Here is a 22,763-nt window from a genome sequence, read left to right as displayed (position 1 = left end):
CGCACTGCTGCCTGTGGACTGAGGGCAGAGCCCAGCCCCCAGCGCTCTTCTGCCAGGAGACACCCCCTCCCCGGCGCAGACAGCGGGGAGCGCTCTCCCTTCCCGGGCGCGGACGCGTCTCAGCTGCAGGGCTCAGGACGGGATTAGTTCTCCCACGGCCACCCCCGCCATAGTGCCTGTGGGGGCGGCAGCAGCCCTGCTCAGAAGCACCAGGAGTAGGCTGCTGCAGAGACAGCAGGTCTCATGGATGGGCCATCGCTTTGATCTGCTGTGGCAGGCCCATGCTCCAGTCTGTTCTGTGCACGAGTGGGCGGAGAGAGCTGCTTGTGACAGCGCATTGCCCTGACATGCTGCCTCATCTCACGGGCTGGGTGTCGTGTCCTTCCATTGCCCAGGTCACAGGGCTGGGCCACTTGAAGCTCTAGGTGAAGCTGTGACATTGGGGCTGTCTGCAGCCACCCTGCCGCTGTAACCCTGTGAGAGCCAGAGACCCTTCGGAGCAGAGTGGGTGTCCGGGCAGGACTGGAGTAACTGAGCAAGGCTCGGGCATGTCCAGGTGCTAATTCGGTCAGGAGGGCCCTGCGGATCTTGGCTTGGTGTGGGGAGTGCTGCACCCAGGGGAATGGCAGCATGGTTTGAGATTCAGGGGCAGCTTCACAGTTGTCCCTTCCTGCCCCTCCACTCTCCCCTGGTTTTCCTCTAGTTCATAACAAATGTGTTTCCTGCTAGAGTCGGGGTGAGATCACTCAGGGAGCCAGCAACAATTTCGGCTTGTCATAAAGAGCCGAGGGTTTTCGGCCTTCAGACCTCTCAGAAACGATGGAGGCTGCTGTAAAGCAGGTGGCCCCTTCTTGTGGCTCTAAGGCCCACCCTAAATAGACTCACAACTCTGTTAGCCAGAGCAGTGCACTTAGGACGGAAGACTCCCATGCACTGCTACAGACTAGGGACCGACTGGCTAAGCAGCAGTTCTGCAGAAAAGGACCCAGGGGTTACAGTGGACGAGAAGCTGGATATGAGTCAACAGTGTGCCCTTGTTGTCAAGAAGGCTAACGGCATTTTGGGCTGTATAAGTAGGGGCATTGCCAGCAGATCGAGGGACGTGATCATTCCCCTCTATTCGACATTGGTGAGGCCTCATCTGGAGTACTGTGTCCAGTTTTGGGCCCCACACTACAAGAAGGATGTGGAAAAATTGGAAAAAGTCCAGCGGAGGGCAACAAAAATGATTAGGGGGCTGGAGCACGTGACTTACGAGGAGAGGCTGAGGGAACTGGGATTGTTTAGTCTGCAGAAGAGAAGAATGAGGGGAGATTTGATAGCTGCTTTCAACTACCTGAAGGGGGGGTTCCAAAGAGGATGGATCTAGACTGTTCTCAGTGGTAGCAGATGACAGAACAAGGAGTAATGGTCTCAAGTTGCAGTGGGGGAGGTCTAGGTTGGATATTAGGAAACACTATTTCACTAGGAGGGTGGTGAAGCCCTGGAATGGGTTCCCTAGGGAGGTGGTGGAATCTCCTTCCTTAGAGGTTTTTAAGGTCAGGCTTGACAAAGCCCTGGCTGGGATTATTTAATTGTGGATTGGTCCTGCTTTGAGCAGGGGGTTGGACTAGATACCTCCTGAGATCCCTTCCAACCCTGATAGTCTATGATTCTGTCTGTAGACACAGGGACTAGAGCACTCTCTGCACAAGGAATGTGACCTTGTGGGGGAGGGATAGCTCAGTGGTTTGAGCATTGGCCTGCTAAACACAGGCTTGTGAGTTCAATACTTGAGGGGGCCACTTAGGGATCTGGGGTAAAAATCAGTACTTGGTCCTGCCAGTGAAGGCAGGGCGCTGGGCTGGGCTGGGCTCGATGACCCTTCAGGGTCCCTTCCAGTTCTATGAGATAGGTATATCTCCATATATATATTCCTGTGGCTATCGTCCACCACGAGCCATTTTCCTAATGCAGACAGTGTCTGAGAAGTCTTGGCATGTGTCTGACACAGCTTGGAGAGGGGAATGCTGCTAGGGTGACCAGATGTCCCGATTTTATAGGGACAGTCCCGATTTTGGGGTCTTTTTCTTATATAGGCTCCGATTACCCCCCACCCACTGTCCCAATTTTTCACATTTGCTGTCTGGTCACCCTAAATGCTGCTAAGATCCCTGCCCTGGAGGGGACTCAAGGAGAAATCGGTACCCTATTAACAGACCTTCTTCTTCTGTCTTTAGGCAGCAATGCTGCCAGCCTGTGATTTGAGTTCTCTATTCGCTGTTCATTGGTAACATCCACAGTCAAGGTAAAACTTCAACTTCGAGATAAAACCAGACGACAGGGAGGGAAGGTCCGTATGCAGAGCTAAACCTGACATCACTGTTATATAATGGGTCTTACAGAAGCATAGAAGATGGTGGTGTCAGTTATTGCGTTTCCCGGGTATCAGAGACTTTTCCCTTTTATGGATGAATTACCTCTTGGTTTGGTGCATTGAAGTAAAACCCATCACAGTCTGTTTGAGGCTTGATTTCTGAGTCTAGTTTAGAATTTGCAGCTCTTCTAGTGATGATGTTTTAGTTCGACAGTACTGCCTGGGAGAGAAGAGCCGTGGAATACAGACCCTTTGTGCTCTCCGGATTCGGCTGCGTTTAACATTACTGAAGAGCCAGTGTCCGGGTAGAACTTTTCCAGTTTTCCTTTACATGCAGAATACAGCGTGACCTTGATTCTCCAGGCCTCAGAGATCCCAAACTCTCTTATCAGCAACAGGGTCATGGTCCTGATGTCTACTAATTACCCTGAACATTCCATTGGTTATCTGGCACGACTCAGGAACCCATAGTATTGCATTTGGATAATGAACATTGGACTGCATAGAAGTTACTGTGTGTCAACTTAGGTCGCATCTCAAAATAAATTAGGGGCTTGTAAAATGTCAGTAGCTAATGGCTGATGAAGTACATCTGGGAACACATGCTCCTCTTGGCACAGTCCCTTCGTTAGCCCTCATTTGTTTAGTCTCCAGTCTCTCAGAGGGCAGTACAGCATGTGGGTGCATTGCTGTTTTGTTTTCCTGTAGCTCATGAAAATAACCAGATTTTTATTTTTGCATATGTTTAATTATGTCCTGTGTCACCAGCAAGAAGGGTTATAAACAGCATGCATTCGAAAGAGGTCTCTACGCAGCAGGATGCACAGAGCATCGTGGGAGTCCCAGTGTTCCGGGCCGTAATGCTCTCCATGGTATTTACAAGTGGCAGGCCACAGTGATGTCTGTGCAGGGCTCACAATCTCCCTGCATGTCCAGCCACAGAAACCAGCCCCGGGAAGGGAAGGGGCGAGTGCTCTGTTTGTGACGTGATGTGTTCAGTCCAGTATTAAACCAGCCTCTGATCTGCACCATAGCAGCAAACAGATACACAAGGCGGATTTGTGGCACTGCTGTCCTGGGACCCTCTGAAGCACTAGCAGAGAGCAGTTATTTTTGTTGCTTTCAATGCACCATGCAACGGCTGCACTCCTTGGCCTCGTGAGTGCCCAAGCCCTGGCAGCAAACTAGCGCAGCAGGAGAGTCCGTCATACCCCCTTGTTCAGCACAGAGTCATGGAGATATAAAGTGCACTGAGAGATCAGCCTGGGAACAGTGAGATGTTCCCTTTGATCTGGGTGGGAGTTGTTCTCACGGATGATGGTGGTGGTGGTTTTATTAGCATTTGTGGCATGTGCCCTCCATGTGCTAGATACGGTGCAAACGTAGACGGAGGCAGAGTCCCTGCTGCAGGGGAGGGTGTGCAAATAACACCTTGTGGGATCAGGCCCCTGTTGACCACCTGTGGCGACAGTGCGATCTCTCGGGGGGACAGTTTCTGGTTCCTAACCACTGACATCGATGGGAGTTTTGCCACTGGCTTAAATGAGAGCAAGTCCAGGCCATTGGCCCAGAGCACATTCTCGCTGCATCAGCAGCCGTGTCAGAAACCCGGGGAAGCCGCCTGTGCCACAGGCTCTGACCGCCTCCAGTGCAGTCATTGGACCCTGGTTAGCATGCGGTGGCCCATCCTTCCCTGCACCTAGTCTTGTGCCGAAACGTTAGAGAGGGACGCTGGGCTTGTGATAAAAGCATTGGGCTGGGGCTCCTGGGATCTGGGTTCAGCTCCTGGCCCTGCCCCAGATTACCTCTGTGGCCTTTGGCAAATCACTTAATCGCTGTGTGCCTCGGTTTCCCCATCTGAACAGTGGAGATAAACTGTCTCTTGCCCTGTCTCATCTATTTAAATTATAAACTCCTTGGGTCAGGGTCCCTTATTGTGTGTGTGCAGTGCCCAGCCCAGAAAGGGCTCTGGGCACATCTGGAGTCCAACTAAATCATCTACATGGTTCAGTATTACGCACCAGCGAATGTGCCCAGCACAATGAGCCCAATGGTGGTTTGTCTCTCCCCCAGGTAATATTCCATGACGTGGACGTGCTGACAGAACAGCTGTTTCCAGTAGTGGAGGCCATGCAGAAACACTTCAGTGCTGGCTCCGGGTCCTACTACAGCGACTCCATCTTCTTCCTGTCGGTGGCCATGCACCGCATCATGCCCACAGGTGAGCGTTCCGGGGCAGCGGCTGGGATGTGTGTGTGTTCAGAGCGCTGGTGATTTTGCGGGTTGAGTCAGCGTGTCAGGACGCTGCTGCGTTACGTCTGAGTCTCCTTCGTGTGCCTGGAGCCCACTGAAAGGAACTGAAGCAAAGCAGCCAAACAGCCCTGAGCTGCAAAGTACGGAGCAGGCGGCTGCCCTGGCCCCGTCTGTGCTTCCGACAATATCTGAAACTCTCCGGCTGCATTAACTTCCTGCTTTTCCATCCCCCGCCCTTGGCTGGCGAGCAGATGGGGACACAGCCCATTTGTGGTAGCTGATGGCCCCTGTCTGGCTGGCTCCGTGTGAGCAGACGCTGGGAGCAGAGCAGGGTATTGATTAGCGCATTCCTTTCCCATCGGAAAGCTCTGTTGATTGATGGTCATTGATTTTGTCTTTATCTGTCCTTATCATGCCTCACTCTCTGCATTATTGTGGAACCAGGGGACAGCAATAAATCGACAGGAAAACAGAGCAGCCCTGGAAAAGGGGCTTGGCTCAGTTAGCTGCAGCCTTTTCCTTCCTCTGCAGCCTGGGGGTAGTTCTCCTGGGACCCATCTTCTCTGTCGGCTCAGCTTGTAACTCGCTGTGTCCCTGCTGTGTCCTCCCTTCCTGCTAAGACTCCTGTTTCTCACAGCAGGGGCCGGACCTGGGAGCGTGGCTGAGTTGTTGACGCATTAATGAATGTTTGGGTCATAATTTGATGATCACAGACCATGTGGGTGTTTTGCACCCCTGTTTCAGGCAGGTACCTGCGTGTGAGGAGCCCACTGGCTTCAGAGGGGCTGCTGTCCCCTCGCAGTTCAGCACACGCGTCCGTGTCCTGCTGAGCTGGGCCATTGGGCTGTGTTTGGCTATGGCAGGGAATGCGCTGCAGTGATTAGAACAGGGGGCTGGGAATCAACATTCGCATCGGTGACGGGAAAGGCCTGTTAGGTCGTCTCGCCCAACTGCCTGCCAGAGCGGGGTGGTCCTGTCCAGCCAGTGCTCCCAGGGACAGAGCTCCCAGGGCATCTCATGGCGAAGCTTCATTCTACTAGGGCAGGGCTGAGGTGTCCAAAGCTGTCTAAGGGATTTGGACCCCCAATTCCCCTGTGATTCAAATCACCTGGCAGCAGCAGCTGGCGTGCATGTCCTGGGTCGGGGTGTACACCAGCTGCTGCGGCGGCTTCGCTGCCTAGACCAAAGCTGGCTCGGGTACGTCTGCTTGTGCTGCAGTCACGCCTCTGATTGCAGTGTCCACGTACCTGTCGTGAATGATCGGCTGTAAGCCAGGAGCTCTGAAATACGCTCAGGGAAGTTTCTGTTTGGCCATAAAGCCCATTATAGCTGAGTTAACACGAGGGGGTGGCTTGCCTGAGCCCCAAGTGTATCTTGCAGCGCCGGCAGTTATACGAGCAGTTGTTATTTTCCAGACAAGGAGGAAATGGAGCAGACGCTGGCATCCTTCCTTTGTTTTTGGGCCGTCCTTTCAAACGCAGCCTTCTGGAGGAGGGTCATAGCGTCAGGCAGGAGGGTGACCCAAGACCTTCCTGGTGCAGGTCTGGACCCACTGGCACCATGAGGCATGCAGAATGGTTTGGTGGGGGGGATCTCCGGAAGAAAGAGGCTGTCCTCTTGGTGGGCCCCAAAGCAGCAGGGTTGCAGCTCCAGCTCTGCAGATTCCCCACGTGGGCCTGAAGCCGGCAGCCTGGGCCAGTCACTCAGGCCCAGGGCCCTGGGTTGTGAATCATAAACCCTTGAAGGGTACTTGCTGGACAAGCAGTGCAGGTTGTGGAGCAGGTTGTGGGTCCTGGGGCACCCAGCCAGGCCGGCCCCGGCGTAACGCCCAGTGCTCTTCTGTAGCGCTGCTGGGGGGTGCGAGCCCTCCCCTCCCTCTGGTGCCGGAGCTGGGGATGGGATGTCCCTGGGCCCGAGGGTGCACGTCTGTCTGCCCGCCAAGGCCCAAGTGTGGGATGCGGACCCAGGATGAGCAGTGGACACGTGAATTGCTGAGGGTTCGTTTGCGCTGTGTGAATAACTCTGCCCCACCACGGCAGCTCCGCGGTTTGGTCCTCCTGCTCTCCACCCCTCGCAGCTAGCGTAGCAAGCGGGGGCCGGGAGGAGGGGCCAGTCTGATCCAGCCAGGGATTCCCGTGGCTGAGCTCCAGCCGAGCGGTCAGGAGCAGCCCTCTGCCAGCAGGAATCCCCTCCCCGTGGACACTCGGACACTGGGATCGAGTCACCCCTTAGTCTGCCCTGTGGCGAAGGGTTGGGGGAGACACCTATCATGCTAGGGAACGCTGGGACTAAAGTGGTGACGGCCCTTGCAGTGCGGGGCACCGGAGAGGCCTGAGAATGCGACTCTCTGAGGGGGAAAGACCATGGGCCTGTAGCCCCCACCTCCCCCCCCCAGATACAGGCTGAGCTGCCTGGTCCTCTCAGCACTGGGCAGCGCTGATACCGCTGTCGTGGCCGTGCCCGCAGCCTCAGTTTACACCTCCGCGAGAGCCCAGTGTTCGGGGGCATCGCTTCTTTCAGGTGTTCAGCCCTAATCAGCCTGGCCCAGGCCACGTGCGTCTCACCCCATGCGATTGCTGATGGTAACCGTGGGGTGAGTGTGCGTGTGCACGGTCATTGCACTGCTGGTGGAAGGGAGCTCTCGTTTCACACCTGGCGGGGGGTGACTCGGGTGGGGTCTGGGCTGAGTCACTTGTAAGCAGCAGGCCAGGAAAGACGTTTGCTGGAGCCACTTTTCCATTGAGCTCTTGTTAAGGTTTTGGAGGTGTAGGACCTACGCTGAATGCGAATAGCAGCATTATTATGGTCTGCATCACTTAGACACTGTCCTGGTTTCTTTATTCTATGGCTTGAAATGCTCAGGATCTCCGTATCGCCTGTCGCAGAGCAGTGAGTCCAAAGCTACTTATTGTGAAATGCTCGTTCTCGGCTGACAAGCGTGACTTGGGGGTTGCAGTCCGGGCTCCAGGTTCTCCTAGAGGTCTGTCTGTCTGTCTGTCAGGATAACAGTGTTTTACAGAGGCTGGCTCGGTGCCCAGTATTTTTAAAAAGACATTTGACAGTTTAATGAATTTAACTTTGTTTCAGAAGCTGCTAGAGAAGCTGATTGATGCTTCGTTCGCAGCATGGTCAGATTTACTGCCCCAGGTGTCTGCATTATGTGTGCAGCGCCTGTGGTGAGGTACAGGGCTGGGCCAGGCCTCTAGACTCTCTCCCTGCTCTGCAGCGACCAAGAGCTGCCCCAGCACATCCAACAGCAGTGACCGAGTTTGCTCCAGAGCTCCCTTCGCACCCACAGAATCAGAGAATCTCAGGGTTGGAAGGGACCTCAGGAGGTCATCTAGTCCAAAGCAGGACCAATTCCCAACTAAATCATCCCAGCCAGGGCTTTGTCAAGCCTGACCTTAAAAACCTCTAAGGAAGGAGATTCCACCACCTCCCTAGGTAACCCATTCCAGTGCTTCACCACCCTCCTAGTGAAAAAGGTTTTCCTATTTGTATGACTCATCTTCATGGTGGGGGGAGGGGGAGGAGAGCAAAGCAACAAAGTCTTTTGTCTTTTTTAATGTTCTATAATAGTCTGTCTGGTGTCCATGGACCTTCCGGTTGGGCAGGCGGTAACGCCTTCGGCTGCCGATTGCCGGGCACACTAGTTAGGGGCTCTCTCCTGTCTGGTGATTTACATACTGACAGAGGCTCACAATACACAGGCTTAAATATTACCGTGCAGTCGGAGCTACTGGTATTGTAAGTGAGATTCATGCCGGCAGCAGCTCACAAGCACTCAGCAAATGCTAAACACAAACCTAACATCCTAATACCGGTTTTAACAATGCTGACACGGGGAGCCAGACTGATCCCAGCTGCGAATTTGTCACTGTTCAGCTGAGACATGGGGACCTCGCCATCAGCTGGCACCTGCTCTGCCAGCACCACACTCTGCACCTGTTCCAGTCTGAATTCCCAAACTGTACGCAGCATTCCAGATGAGGTCTCACCCGCACCTTGGGAAGTGCTTTAATACGTCCCTGTCTCTCCTGGAAATGGCTCATCTGCACATCCTAACACTGCACTCGCCTTCTTCCTGGCCGCATCACGATGATGGCCCACAGTCATCCGGCGATCGACGGATACACCCTGGACTTTCTCCTCCTCTGGTTTTTCCATCTGATGAGCCCCCAACTTATAGCAGAAACTCTTGCTATTAGGGAAACAATTTTGAAAATATGGCGAAATGAATATACAACTCTCTACAGCAAGTGGGCAGAGACAGCGGTAGAAACAGCGGCAGACTAGGTTCTAGCTTGTTTCTAGTTAAAACTGATCAAAGAGGATATTTTTCTACATTTTCATATATATTGTATTCTGTGTTGTAATTGAAATCAAAGTGTATATTATTTTTGATTATAAATATTTGCACTGTAAAAATTATAAACAAAAGAAATAGTATTTTTCAATTTACCTCATACAAGTACTGTAGTGCAATCTCTTTGTGGTGAAAGTGCAACTTACAAATGTGGAATTTTTTTGCTACATAATTGCACTCAAAAACAAAACAATGTAAAACTTCAGAGCCAACAAGTCCACTCAGTCCTACTTCTTGTTCAGCCAATCGCTCAGACAAACAAGTTTGTTTACATTTACAGGAGATAATGCTGCCCGCTTCTTATTTACAATGTCACCAGAAAGTGAGAACAGGCATTTGCATGGCACTTTTGTAGCTGGCTTTGCAAGATATTTACGTGCCAGATATGCTAAACATTCGTATGCCCCTTCATGCTTCGGCCACCATTCCAGAGGACATGCTTCCATGCTGATGACGCTTGTTAAAAAAACGTGTTTATTAAATTTGTGACTGAACTCCTTGGGGGAGAATTGTATGTCCCCTGCTCTGTTTTACCCGCATTCTGCCATATATTTCATGTTATAGCAGTCTCAGATGATGACTCAGCATGTGTTGTTCATTTTAAGAACACTTTGACAAATTTGACAAAACACTAAGGAGGTACCAATGTGAGATTTCTAAGGATAGCTACAGCACTCGACCCAAGGTTTAAGAATCTGAAGTGCCGTCCAAAATCTGAGAGGCATAAGGTGTGGAGCTTGCTCTCAGAAGTCTTAAAAGAGCAACATTCTGATACGGAAACTACAGAACCCAAACCACCAAAAAAGAAAGCTGCTTTGGATTGTTATCGAACAGAACCCATCATCAGCATGGACGCATGTCCCCTGGAATGGCAGTTGAAGAATGAAGAGACATGTGAATCTTTAGCGCATCTGGCACGTAAATATCTTGCGACACCGGCTACACCAGTGCCATGCGAACACCCCTTCTCACTTTCTGGTGACATTGTAAACAAGAAGCGAGCAGCATTATCTCCTGCAAATGTAATCAAACTTGTTTGTCTGAGTGATTGGCTGAAGTAGGACTGAGTGGACTTGTAGGCTCTAAAGTTTTACATTGTTTTATTTTTGAATGCAGTTATTTTTTGTACATAATTCTACATTTGTTCAGTTCAACTTTCATGATAAAGAGCTTGCATTACAGTACTTGTATTAGGTGAATTGAAAAATACTATTTCTTTTGTTTTTTTACCGTGCAAATATTTGTAATAAATAATAAATATAAAGTAAGCACTGTACACTTTGTATTCTGTGTTGTAACTGAAATCAATATATTTGAAAATGTAGAAAACATCCAAAAATATTTAAATAAATGGTATTCTCTTATGTTTTTATGTTAGGTATTATGCTCTAATAAATTTGTTAGTCTCTAAGGTGCCACAAGTACTCCTGTTCTTTATTCTGTTATTGTGTAACAGTGTGATTAATCGCAACTAATTTTTTAAATCGCTTGACGACACTAGTTTTAAGTGTAGACAAGCCCTTACATTTCTCACTTCAGCGGAGTCAATTTGATTTAAACGGGTGGAGGATCTGGGCCATTGTATGCAGTAGTGTAACTTGCATAACTCGTAGACTCTGGTTTGGGCTCATACACCGTTTTTCAATACAATGGTTGATTTTGTGCTGGGGAGACTTGCCCGACGAGAGAACGTGGGAAGTTCAGAGCTTTGAGGATATTGCCAAGTTAAGGGTGGTGTCAAGGTGAAATGATGCCTCTCCAGAGGTGTGCAAAGCTTCCGGCTTGCAAAGGGCACTTTGAGCAGGGGGTTGGACTAGATGACCTCCTGAGGTCTCTTCCAACCCTAATCTTCTATGATTCTATGTCCTTATCCCACCCGGAGTGAGAAGGGGTGGGTTCCCTGGAGGAGGGCGCAGTAGAGGATACCATCCCAGTCACTCCTTTGCTGTCTGACTGACTCTGCCAGCAGGTGACAATTAGTGATGATTGTGGTGCTGGTTTGATGTCGCGGATGCTTGTCCAGGAGCACCAAACTCAGTTCTTCCCAAGGTAACACCTTTTGGTCACATTTGACCTGTTCCAGATTCAAAATGGCTGATGTAAAGCCATTTCTCATCCCCTGGGCCACGTGGTCACCCCTCGGAGTCTCTTTGCGTTGGTGACCAAGGATTGGTGACAAAGGAGGCACCAAAGCCTACTGTCAGCTCTGATCCGTTACCCAGGAGAGAGAAGGGATGTTTCTGTGCAGGGCTGGTGACGCGAGTAGAATTCAAGGGCCTAAGGAGCCAGAGCATCACTTTTAACGAGTCTGAATAAGAATCATAGTCTGTGAGGTTCAACTGAGGCGTGATTATTGCCAATTGAAGATTTTCACCAGCGTGTGGTGAGCTGATGTCGGCAGGTGTCATGAGCAGCTGGTTTGTCACTCAGAAGAAGGCACTATTCTCTAGTGGGGCAGGCCCAGCTTTGAAACTTCACCCTGTTCATTTGATGATTATTTATCTGTTCCATTCAGAGTATGCTGAGTCGGGAGAGTTGGATGGGATGATGGGAAAAGGGATCAAGGGGGTGCTCCTCGGGAATATAATGGACGGTAAACATGTGCTCCAAATACATGTGATCTGAAGGTTATAAATGTGTATCTGGCGGTTGTGTTCTCTATCCGACAGCTCTCTAGCTTATAGCCTCTGACTACACTGGAGCAGTGGCATCTCTTAGCTTTGAGGGAATCTCTGAAAGGTCAAGGGGAGGCAGACGTGCCGTGTGGAGTTAGAGAGATTTCATAGAAGTTGAGTGAAGGTGGCATTCAGTAAACTGGAGGCAGCAGGTTCTTTCTTGGCCAATAAGAACAGCTGGCAGGCTTAGGGTGCATTTGCACTGCAGCTGGGAGCGTGCGTCCTAGCGCAGCCAGACAGACGCGCTAGCCCAGAGCGAGCTCACGTGCTAAGAGCAGCAGTGTGGCAGCTTGGGCTACTTGGATGGGCGGCTTGTACTCTGCAGTGCAGCGTGCCCTGCGTGCCATTTTTCCAGTACAGGCCCCGTGCTAGCAGTGTGAGAGGCAGACTTTGCAGACGTTCTGTACCTGCTAAACAAACTGACAGGAAGAAAGACTCCCTGGCAATAGAGGAAGAAACCATCCCAGACTACAAAGTGCCCTCAGTCCTTAAGGTTCCCGAGACGAGAGGGAGGTTGGCTCTGGCACAGGGCTTTGCATCTTTTTACTAAGGGGATTCACCCACCGCATTGTGTCTTTTTCCCAGCACCACAATCCTAATCCCAGCCTGATGCAGCAGGGAGGCCCCAGGGGCGGGGAGCTGGAGACCGAGCGCTCTGCGCTCGCCCTGCAGCGGCTCCTGTGCCACAGGGCTGGCCAGACATTACAGCCTGGCACACACGGTCCCAGTGCCATGGGGTTGGGCCAGCCGCCCCTCTGTCCGAGTGGCACTGCGAACCTGTGCGCTAGGTCAGGGCTGGTGTTAGACTTGCTGGGGCCCAGGGCAGAAACTAATGAGTCGAAGCCCAAGCCTCGACACCCGGGGCTGAAGCCCAATCATGTAACTTAGCTTCACGGAGCCCCCTGTTGTGTGGAGCCCTGGGTAATTGCCCTGCTTGTGACCCCCTAATGCCGGCCCTGCGCTCGGTCACACCACCCAGAGCAGGGAGCTGGCCCAGCCCTGTGGGACAGGAAATGCATCTGTGGGATGTGGGCAGGGAGGGCTCGCTCCCCCCTACCCTCTGTCCCTGGGGGCCCCCCCTCTGCACCGGGCCCTCGACTCATCTACATCATTCCCACCCAGTGTTTGGGAAACACCGTGTTACCCAGCACCAAGCCAAACCCGAGACAAAGGTGAGGTTCTTCTCCTTAAACACCCGTCTGTGATCTGTGGAGATAACAACACTGAGAGCGACTAACCATTGGAACAAACGCCCCTGGGAAGTGGTGGAGTCTCCATCTCTTGGTGTGTTCAGACCCAGACTGGAGCCTTTCTGGAAGATGCTGGGCTCAGAACAGGGGTGGCCGGGGGACATTCCATGCCTGGTGCTAAACAGGTCGTACTAGGGGATGCAATGGTCCCCTCTGGGATTACGTTCTCCGACTCTGATGGCTCTGGCACATTTTCTGATCATACAGGGCTTTAAGCATTGCTCCTCATGTGGCGGTGTTTGACCTGGCTGTTAATCCCAGACCCACAGACCCCTTGGGCATGAATCATGCTTGGGATTGGCTGCAGCTTGTGTTAGTAGCTGACTCCTCAGAAAGTTGCTGTCCAGCCCTGTGGCTGCCTCACAAGTGTGTCTGTGAGTCCCAGCCTTCGCTGGCCAGTCTCAGTCAGTGATGACGTACACTTCTCTCACAGAGCCGTGAGCTAGTCCGTGTCTTGTGCACATCCCATTCTCGCCCCCCCCCGCCCACCCCCCGGGCAAATGGCTTGCTGCCGGCAGACCGTAGCAGCTGAATGGGGCAGTGGTGAGGCAGTGTGTTGCATCCCAGGGAACCCATTCAGCCCCCTGGGTAATGTGCTCCTTCAGCCTCGTAGGCGTGATGTGGAGAGCTCCCTGTAGATTGCAGACCATGGGAACGTGTCACCGAGTTCCAGGCTTCAAGCAAACGTTCAGCTTAGCTCAGAAGACAGGAAAATTTAGTGGGATCCAGGCGGCATATTTTAAGATGAGGTGGCAAGAAAACAGCCTGTTACTAGGCACAGCATGCATTCAAAGCAGGCCGTCCTCTGCTGGTATATTTCTGTGAACACAGGCCTGTCCTCTTTTGCAAGTGTTTAGCTTGTTCAGGTGGGACTCAGGTGTGTGGACAGGCAGGTAGGAGACAGAGCTGTTTGGGCTGTTTGGAGCGTTCACTTCTGTGACAGAAGCTTGGCCCAACTCAGTCCAGAAATCTCTGCCTGCATCAATACAAGGCCACTGCTGACGCCAGGCACTGGCACTACCAGTGATCAGCGCATCAGTTACATTTTCATCTCTAAAGAGACTTGGGCCAAAATTTTCAACCCTGGGAGCCTGAAGTGGAACAGCTTGTCCGCAGCGCTGAGCTCCCCTAACTCCCGGGGTCTCAGCACCTTTAAATAACAGGCCATTTATTTCCAAATGCCCATTGTTTTTTGTTCCTTGTAACTTCCCCCTGGGCTTTCACTGCTGACTGAAGCCTGGTTGCCCGTGCAGGCTGTTTGGGCTGGGTTGTGAGTGCCTCATTCCTGTGTCACACACTGTACAAATAAAGACACAAACATCAGAAGTTGGTTAAAGGGAAATGTGCATCATGAACTGGCTCAAAAATCGATCTTCTTTTCCTTTTATCAATGTGGAGAGTAATTCCTTGTGTGCTTGTTAAATCAGAGACGATTCAGTGCTCTGTTACAATTAATAAAAGGTATTTACAGAGTGTCTCTCGGCCCTTTGCAAATGACTAACCCTCACAACCATTGTCCGAATCGAGGGTACGTCCACGCTGCAGTTAGACACCTGTGGCTGGCCCAGGCCAGCTGACTCGGGCTCACGGGGCTTGGGCCAAGGGACTGTTTAATGGCGGTGTAGTCATTGGGGTGCAAGCTGGAACCCGAGCCCCAGGACCCTGTGATGTGGGAGGGTCCCAGAGCTCGCGCTGCAGCCCAAACCCCAGTGTCTGTCTACACACCGTTTCACAGCCCCTTAGCCCGAGCCCCGCGAGTGCGAGTCAGCTGGCCCGGGCCAGCCACAGGTGTGTAATTGCAGTGTGGACGTACCTGGAGAGAGAACGAGGCCAGCAGGAGAGCGGGGGGTAATGCTCAGGCTTCCAGACTTCGTGCTTTGTTCCAACAGTTACTGCACAGGCCGATGGGGCCAGATTGTCTGAACGCCGCTGCCGTGACACATGCATTGTGGGGGGAAGGAGTGCCATTTGCAATGGCAAGGGAACCATGGGTTGTTCTACAAAACAATAACGAGGTTGGGGGTGACAGACTTTAAGAATTGTCATTGCAGCATCTGTGGAGGAGAAGGGCAGCAGGACGAACCCGAAGCGAACTCCCATGAGGCAGTGCAGCAGCATGTCAGAACTGCAGTATTTTGTTGTTGATTCTGGGCTGAAAACACAAGCGTTTCCACAGGAGAAACACCCCACCCCCACCCCCACCCCCGTTTCTGTCTGGCTCTAATCACAGCAGCACGACTTTGTGATCAGGCATTTCAAGGGCAACAAACCGAGGTGCTTTAAGATTTCTAAACAAGCTGGAGCTGTTAACAAAACTGCTCCAGCAGGGAATAATCTTCGCCTAGATTCACACCAGCCCTTTAACAAGAATCTAGGACAAGGAAAGTGAAGACAGTTCCCTTCCAATGCCAGCAGCCCAGTGGGACACAGATTGCTTCTTCCCAGGAACAGTGACGCTGGCATCTGGAAGGAAGGCTGGAGTTTCTACGTGACGCTCTGGGTAGGGAAATCCAGTCATTCGTATCAGGGCTGTGGATTGTCAGGCTTGCTCCCTGCCATGAATTTCTGGGGTGGACGGTGCACACACGGTGAGTGTATGGCAGGCCATGGACTGCAGGGTTTGTTTCGCCCACACATCTGCCAGCTTACATGCGTGCCTGGGGGAATCCCCCAGGTGCCTTGCACTGGGCTGTAATATGGCACTTTCAGAGGAACCCAGACTGAACCGACACCGACTGGAGCAGTAACCTTAGAACTAAGCAGGAATGTGTAAAATAGCCATCTCCTCCCCAGAGCGACCTTCCATTTTGTCCAGCGCTTGGCGGCCCCACTGAGCAAGTGCAGACCTCGTCCTGACTCAAGAGCGAGCTGCAGGAAATCCTGCTGCTGCTGTTGGCTAGAGCCGGGCTCGAAGCAAGAGCCGGAATCCGAATCCGAATCCGCCGGCGCTCAGGCCCACCCACACGACAGCCGCCGTCTGGCCATAACGTCCAGCGCTGATTGAAAAATCTCCATCAACACTGTTTTTCGACCGAAAATTGTTTTTTTGACAAAACAACTTTTCATGCACAGTGTGTGCTTTCCACAGAAAATGTCCCGAACACCCAAAATGTTTTAGGCTGAAAACCTAAAATGCTGTCCCTGGTGCCTCATGGAAGTTGTAGTTTGGGAATCTCACGCCCCCCTCTCCTCTATGGACTGGGCTCCCCAGCTGGACTACATCTCCCATGATGCACCGCAGCCATGTGACTTCTGTGGTGCAGGTCCTCCCCTCGCCCAAGACGGGCTGGGCTGTGGCACATCATGGGAGGTGTCTTTGAGCAGGGCCCTGACTCTTAGAGGCAGAGGGGCTGGAACAGTTTTTATAGTGGGGGTGCTAGGAGCCATTGAACCAAACTGTAAACCCACGTGAAGACGGGGGTGCGGCAGCCCCCCTAGCTCCAGCACGTATGCTTAGAGGAGAATGGGCCATGGGGCACCCGAGCGATGGCTGCCATGAGGCACTGAAGCAGCATTTCAGAATCAAAATAGTTCACTTTTTGGCCAAGGGATTTTGGTTTCCGTGGGGCAAACCCCACGTTTTCCTGCCAACCGGTCTGTACTTTGACTGTGCTGAAGTCTTGCCCTTCTTTAGCAAATAAAATAGTAGGCTAATGACCAAAACCACCAGGGAGACCCTGCCGAGCGAGCGAGCGTGAGAGTGTGCATGTCTGTGCACACACGTGCACCTGGGTGTAACACAGGCAGGCCAAGAGCTGTGGAGACCAGAAGTGGGGAAAGCTGCTGCCCTGGTCCGTGTTGAACCTGCCGCTCTGGGAGTGAGCAGAGGCCTTCGGTGCCCGGGGCTGTCCATCTGGCACCTCTCATGAGCACTCTCACTCTGTCGCTCACACGCTGGTGAAGGAGCAGACTCCGTGTGTGCTGCACACGTCCGGCAGGGCCGCTGTGACAGGGATGATATTGTTGATGTTTGAGTTTAATGGGAGAGGCGTCTTCAGGACGGTCCCATGGATGCTGCTTATCCTATAATGCCTGTTTTCCCCGTAGAACCATCGTTTCAGTCAGTCGTGACCCACTACCCCCGGGGGTAGTGTCAGTTTGTGTTATTTCCGTGAGCTGCCCCTTGCTGTAGCGCTGACACTGATTATTTTCGGTGTCCTAGATCTGTCAAAGCAAGCCAGGCATGTGCTGTTAATTCACCTGCTGCAGAACGACAGGGTCTTGGCATCTGCCCTGCCAGTGCTGTTACGCAGATACACATCCTGAGGGAGGCTTTCTTCTAGTGTTGTAGCAGTGAGTATTGATTGTGATCATGGAAAGTGGGCGGGTTGGACAGAAGTTAAACAGCAACTGGTGCCAGCCAATGGCTTTGGGGCAGCTCTGATTCTCTCTGTGCCTTCAGCCACTCTTCCTTTGTTTAAAGGAGGATAACAGCATAAAGGCAACTTGGGAGTGCATTGTAGGGTGCATGCTCTGGTATTTACACACCAGATTGACAGCGAGGTGCCACATGGATGGCTGTGCAGGGCCAGCTGCATGGTGGGGTCTCGCCGGCAATCTTCTAAGAATTTGCAAGTTTAGAAGAAGATGAAACAAGGATGGTATTTGTCTGTGGTACCATTGTTCCTCCCTAACTGCCCTCGATAGCTAGTTAAGGCGTGAGCTCGTTTACCTTTGGTAGATGTGTGAAAGAGGAGACAAACCCCAATGAACTTTGGAATCAAATGAAAACAATTATGCTTAAAACCGCCAAAGCACTCATTCCAAAAAGTCAGTGTCAAGCCCACCATGGTTAACTGGGAAGGTGTTTGAGCTGCAGAAAAAGGAGACCGAGTAAAAGAGCCAGGCGTGGAGACGGACAAATGTAGGAGAGAATATAAGGAACTGAGTAGACCGATTCAAAGGTAGATTAGTTGAGAAAAGAGTGAATATATATAAGGGTAAAATGTATGGAATGTGAGAATTATAAAACAAGTAATAATACAAACGGTATGGTCACAGGGGTCAGACGTCTTATCGAGAGGTTTCCCTGCGATCAGACATAATCAAAGATCGTGCTGGCAGAGTCCTCACTGAGGGTGGTGATAGTAAATGTAGGTGGAGCAGGAGCCACCAGTCCTGTGAGAGGAAGTGATGCATGCTGTTGTGCAAATGAAACCTGGGAAAGCATCGGGGATAGACAATGTGCCTGCAAGATTGTTAAAAGGGATTGGCCAATGCGGTACTGGTCTTGTTGAAAATTTGTAATGATGTATGGATGACTAGAAATAGGCCGGAGGATTGGACGAAGGGAATTTTTCAGCCCTTATCAAAGAAGGGAAACATAGCAGGGTAGTAACTATTGAACCATCTCCCTGATATTGTTCACAAGCAAAGTTCTGCGTGACGTAATCCAGGATTGCAGGAAATGAAGGAGAGAAGCAGAACTAACACCACAGGAAGCTTGTTTCGGAAAAGGCTGCGGCATGCGTGACCAAACCCCGAGTCTCTGTCACATCATCGAGGAATGCAGAGTGCACAGTCGCCTATTGATCATGTGCTTCATTGACTATTCAAGAGTGTTTGATACCATCCAATGCGACCTTCTTTGGAGGATGCTGGCAGATGTGGGGATTCCAAAGCATCTCATCGAACTCATCACAGGTCTCTACCCCCAGCAACAGAGCACGGTGGGAACAGCAGTCGGCGACAGTGAGTGGTTTTCCACTGGGCAGGGTGGTGTGAACCATGGGATATTTAGTCCCAAACCTCGTTAGCGTATACACGGAATTTATGAAGAGACAAAGTGGAAGGAACTGGGATTTCCATTGGAGAGAAGCAGACCCTGATGTCAGAAACCAGCAGACGCAGACTGAAGTACTGTGGTCACATGAGGTGTGGAGGTGGAAATAACTTTGATAAAGTTGATATGGAGGGAATGGTGAAGGTTCCTCACAGTAAGGGGCGACCAGTGAGGAAATGGATGGATGGTTTGCTTCCGATCACTGGCAAGACAGCTGCTGACTGCTCCAAGTTAGCGATGGATCATGAACGCTTCTGAACATTTTGCTGTCATGACACCGATGTTCAAACCCGAACAAATGGATTTCTGTGTGTTTGGTGCCATCTCCCCCTGCTCTCTTCACAGCTTCCCATCTATGCAGCTCGGCAATTAATGACAACCTGGAATTAAGACAGATTTAATTACATTGTGAGGCATGCAGCTGCCCTGATTCCAGCTGCAACAGAGTCCCTTGGACTCATGCCCCTACGCCTTTAATGACTCGCTCCTTACTGTGGATTTCAATACATGGGAAGCGTCATCCTGAAGGAGGCCACGCGCTCGCCGCTGGAATCCAGCTAGGGCTGCAGGTCCTCGGCACTGCTCAGGATCAGCCCCTGGGGGTGGAGGAGCGGGGTTTGTGAGCAGACAAGCAGCAGACAGGAAAAGTTAATTCTCTGCTTCACTCAGGTTGATTGCGAGCAGACGAGGAATCGTGCCGCTCAGCAATGCGGGAGAGCAGCAGGAACACAGCCTCGTACCTGTGCTCAGACGTGCAATGGAGGAGCACCGTGGTGGCTAAATAACAGACAGCTCCCGAATCACGGCACTCCAGAGGGGCCAGGCGACGGGCTGGAGGAGCCCTCCTGGGGAGCGCTGTGAACAGTCACCAGGTTGACCTTAGTGTCCTCCCATTGGGCTGTGACCCAGCCTGGGTCACTGCAGCCCCAGCACTCCCTAGCCATGCGGGAAGGGGCTGTCCCAGCATTCCCTGCCCCAGGGCTAAGCAGCACCCAGGGCTGGGGGCACGTGCTTTACTTCCCGCCCGGGGGCTGGAGGCTGCGTTCTTAGACGTGTCCGAGGAGCCAGAAAGGGTTAATCGGTCAGTGATTGCTGGAGGCCAGTGTTCCCTCTAATTTTTTGTGTCCATTTGCGGAATGAATTTTGTTGTGTGACACATCACCTTCATATTGGTGCACCTAACCCAATTCATGTGGTGGGGGTGGAGCCGAGGGGTTCGGCATGCGGGAGGGGGCTCAGGGCTGGGGTAGGGGGTGAGGGCTCTGGCTAGGGGTGAAGGGTCTAGGGTGGGTCCAGGAATGAGAGGTTTGGGGTGCGGGAGGGGGCTCAGGGCTGGGGCAGAGGGTTGGGGTTCTGGGGGGTGCGGGCTCTGGGGTGGGGCCAGGGATAAAGGGTTTGGGGTGCAAGTTGTCCCGGGACTGCGACGGAGACAGAGGACTCTCCCCCCGCCCCCCAGCCCTCTCACCACAGCAGCTCGGGACCAGGAGAGAGGCACCTCTCCCCGGTGGCAGCTCCGGCAGGGTTGAGCTGGGCCGAGGGAGGGGCTCCTCTCCCCGCTGCAGCCCTGAGCCCCTGCGCGGGGCTCACTAGGCAGCTGCGCGGCCGCGCAGCTTAGAGGGAATTTAGCTGGGGGCTGAGGAGGGCCGAGTTGGCGAGCGCTGGGTAGGGCAGATTGGCCAGCTGGTGCCTGTGGCATCGCCCCTGGCTGCAGGGGAGCTGGAAGCAGCCTGATGCTCGGGTTCCAGTGACGCCCGCAGCGCACAGGGGAGAGCTGCCAGCGTCAGAAGGCGGGTCCTGGAGGCAGGTGAGCAGCAAGGGGGGGTTCTGGGTGACTTCTCCCAGCCAGAGAGCCAGGGCCGGGGGGCTGAGGATGGGAGGAGCAGCAGAGCTGCTCTCTGGTTAAGCCAGAGCCCAAACCCAAGGGCTCCGTTTCTCATGCAGGCATCAGAGATCAGTGCCCAGGTGCTGCAACCAGCGGTTGGCCTCTGTATCGAGGGGGGCTGGGCTTGTAAACTGCCCTCCAGATCTTTGGACACGTCCACCATGAGCTACTGCCTGCAGCGCTGCCCCACAGTCACAGCCTGGGGAGGAAACCAGGCCCAGGCAGTGCATAGCTGTGGCAGCTCCGGACGAGTCGGAGCAGCCTGTTGAGTCTGGCCCAGGATCTACAGTCAGGTGGGCATGGAGGCAGATGCAGCCATGGACTCCTTAGTGTGTTAGACGCGCTTTCCCACCAACGCTTCCACTAGGTGAGGCGCCACTGTCTGCTCCCTGGACGCCGTGCATGGTAGAGGGCCAGAAGTGCAGCTCCCCCGGGGCGCGGGGGCTGCCATAGGAAAGGGGTGTCTCATCCCAGCCTGCAGCAGAGGGATTCCTGCCCTGAGTACCAGCAAAACTCCAAGTTTGCGCCGTTTCGTCTTCTGTCTGAAAACAGGGCGTCAGTCAGGCAGAGCTGAAATTGGTGTCGTCTGTCCCAGCTTGCCAGTAACCGTGTCTCATCGAAGGCTTGGCAGAGCAGTGTGTGCTGGCACGCACGGCCTGGAAATGGGCGTACAATTCTAGCAGCCACTAGCCATACAAGTGACTAGATTCTGCTCCATGCCAACAAGCCGAGGGTGTCGCTACGCGCCCAGCCCGCAGAGCAGCCTTCAGGCGGAGCGAACACCAAGGCCGATACAGACGTAGTTCAAGTGTTGGTCATAAGTGGAGAGGCTGAAGGGAAGGCGGCAGCGGAGGAGTTTGCCTGCTGGAGTTTCCACCCCAGAGGAACCGTGAGGGGGCCGGGGGAACGAGGGCCCAGGGGAGTGGCAAGGGCGGTCTCCTGGCAGACAGGGTTCGGCAGTTCCCACTGGGAAGAGCCTGGTTGTGCTCCCGCTGGGTGGGCAGGGTGGCTGCCTGGCAGAGGGACAGAAGAGAACCGCCAAGGAGCCTAGGTGAGGCAGAAGACATCTGTGTGTGGTACGTGGGGCCGAGGGACGGGATTTCAATGACTACTTGCAGTGGGGTGATCAATGGGCTACGTGTTGGGACTTACGTTTTGGACAGTTCGCTCAGTGGTTTTGAAAGGAGACGCACAATTATGTCAAAAGCGCCTGGTGGAGAGTCCTTGGGTTTTCTGAGGGGGAAACTGAGGCAGGCGCCCCGGTCATGCTGTGGCCTTCCACAAGAGGGTCGGGTTTTCAGGCAGTGCTGAGCAGTCAGGCCCCTACAAAGGGTCTCAAGTGAGGCTCTCAAGTCACTCATCAGCTCCATCATGCCGTCTGTCTGTGCCAGGCGTGCCTGCATGCCCAACTGGCAGAGCCTTGGCCAGCTGGTGCCCCACGGGTCGGATCTGGATGTCAGTTTGGGGGCAGACCCGCTCAGCGTGACCTCACGCACAGTACACACGAGGTCACACCGCATGGAGGCTGGCACTTTGGACTGTACGTAATTGCGTGCCTTGCTAAGCCTGTCACAGCGGGCCACTGCTCCTATGGGCTGTCGCTCCCGGCCTCGCCCTGTGACATCCTGGGGCCTGCTCTGAGATGCTCACTCCTTGTCGCTGGGAAATAACACAACATGTGGAAGCTGCCCTGCGAGTGCAGAAGCAGCCAGGTGCAGGGGTTGCTGATGGTTTGTCACCAGTGGCTGGCACACATCCTAATTGGCTAATTAGCTGATGGGCTGGAATCACTTTGCAGGAGCTGCTGTTCTGCTGCGTCAGGGGCATGATGGGGTTGTGGAATCTGCTTACTGACATCATTAACCAGGAGAGCTAGTTCTGCCTCCTTCCCCGCCTCTGGCCATCTCTTTGCTGCAGGTATTTCCCTGCCAGTCCGACAGATGCCTCTGGCTGGGTCAAGAGCACGCTGGGGCTTCTGCTCATTGGGCAGCTGGTGTTAACTGACTGCTGTGGACTGTCTGCAGAACAGGCGGACGGGGGGGCTAGTGTTAACTGACTGCTCTGGACTGTCTGCCGAACAGGCGGACCGGGGGGCTAGTGTTAACTGACTGCTCTGGACTATCTGCAGAACAGGCGGACGGGGGGGCTAGTGTTAACTGACTGCTCTGGACTGTCTGCAGAACAGGCGGACCGGGGGGC

General features: G+C 53.1%; 1 protein-coding gene across 1 annotated transcript in view; it reads left to right on the top strand.

Moving 5' to 3' along the window:
* Nucleotides 1-22,763, top strand: part of XXYLT1 (xyloside xylosyltransferase 1) — a 96,178-nt gene that overhangs the window by 25,881 nt on the left and 47,534 nt on the right. The window contains exon 2 of the mRNA XM_026650186.2: nt 4,430-4,577. Coding sequence (XP_026505971.1) covers nt 4,430-4,577 — 148 coding nt within the window. The remainder of the gene's footprint in view (nt 1-4,429; nt 4,578-22,763) is intronic.

Source organism: Terrapene carolina, unplaced genomic scaffold (assembly GCF_002925995.2).
Source record: "Terrapene carolina triunguis isolate 2854851 unplaced genomic scaffold, T_m_triunguis-2.0 Scaffold88, whole genome shotgun sequence".
Classification (NCBI taxonomy): Eukaryota; Metazoa; Chordata; order Testudines; family Emydidae; genus Terrapene; species Terrapene triunguis.
This window is presented reverse-complemented; position numbering and strand designations above follow the sequence as displayed.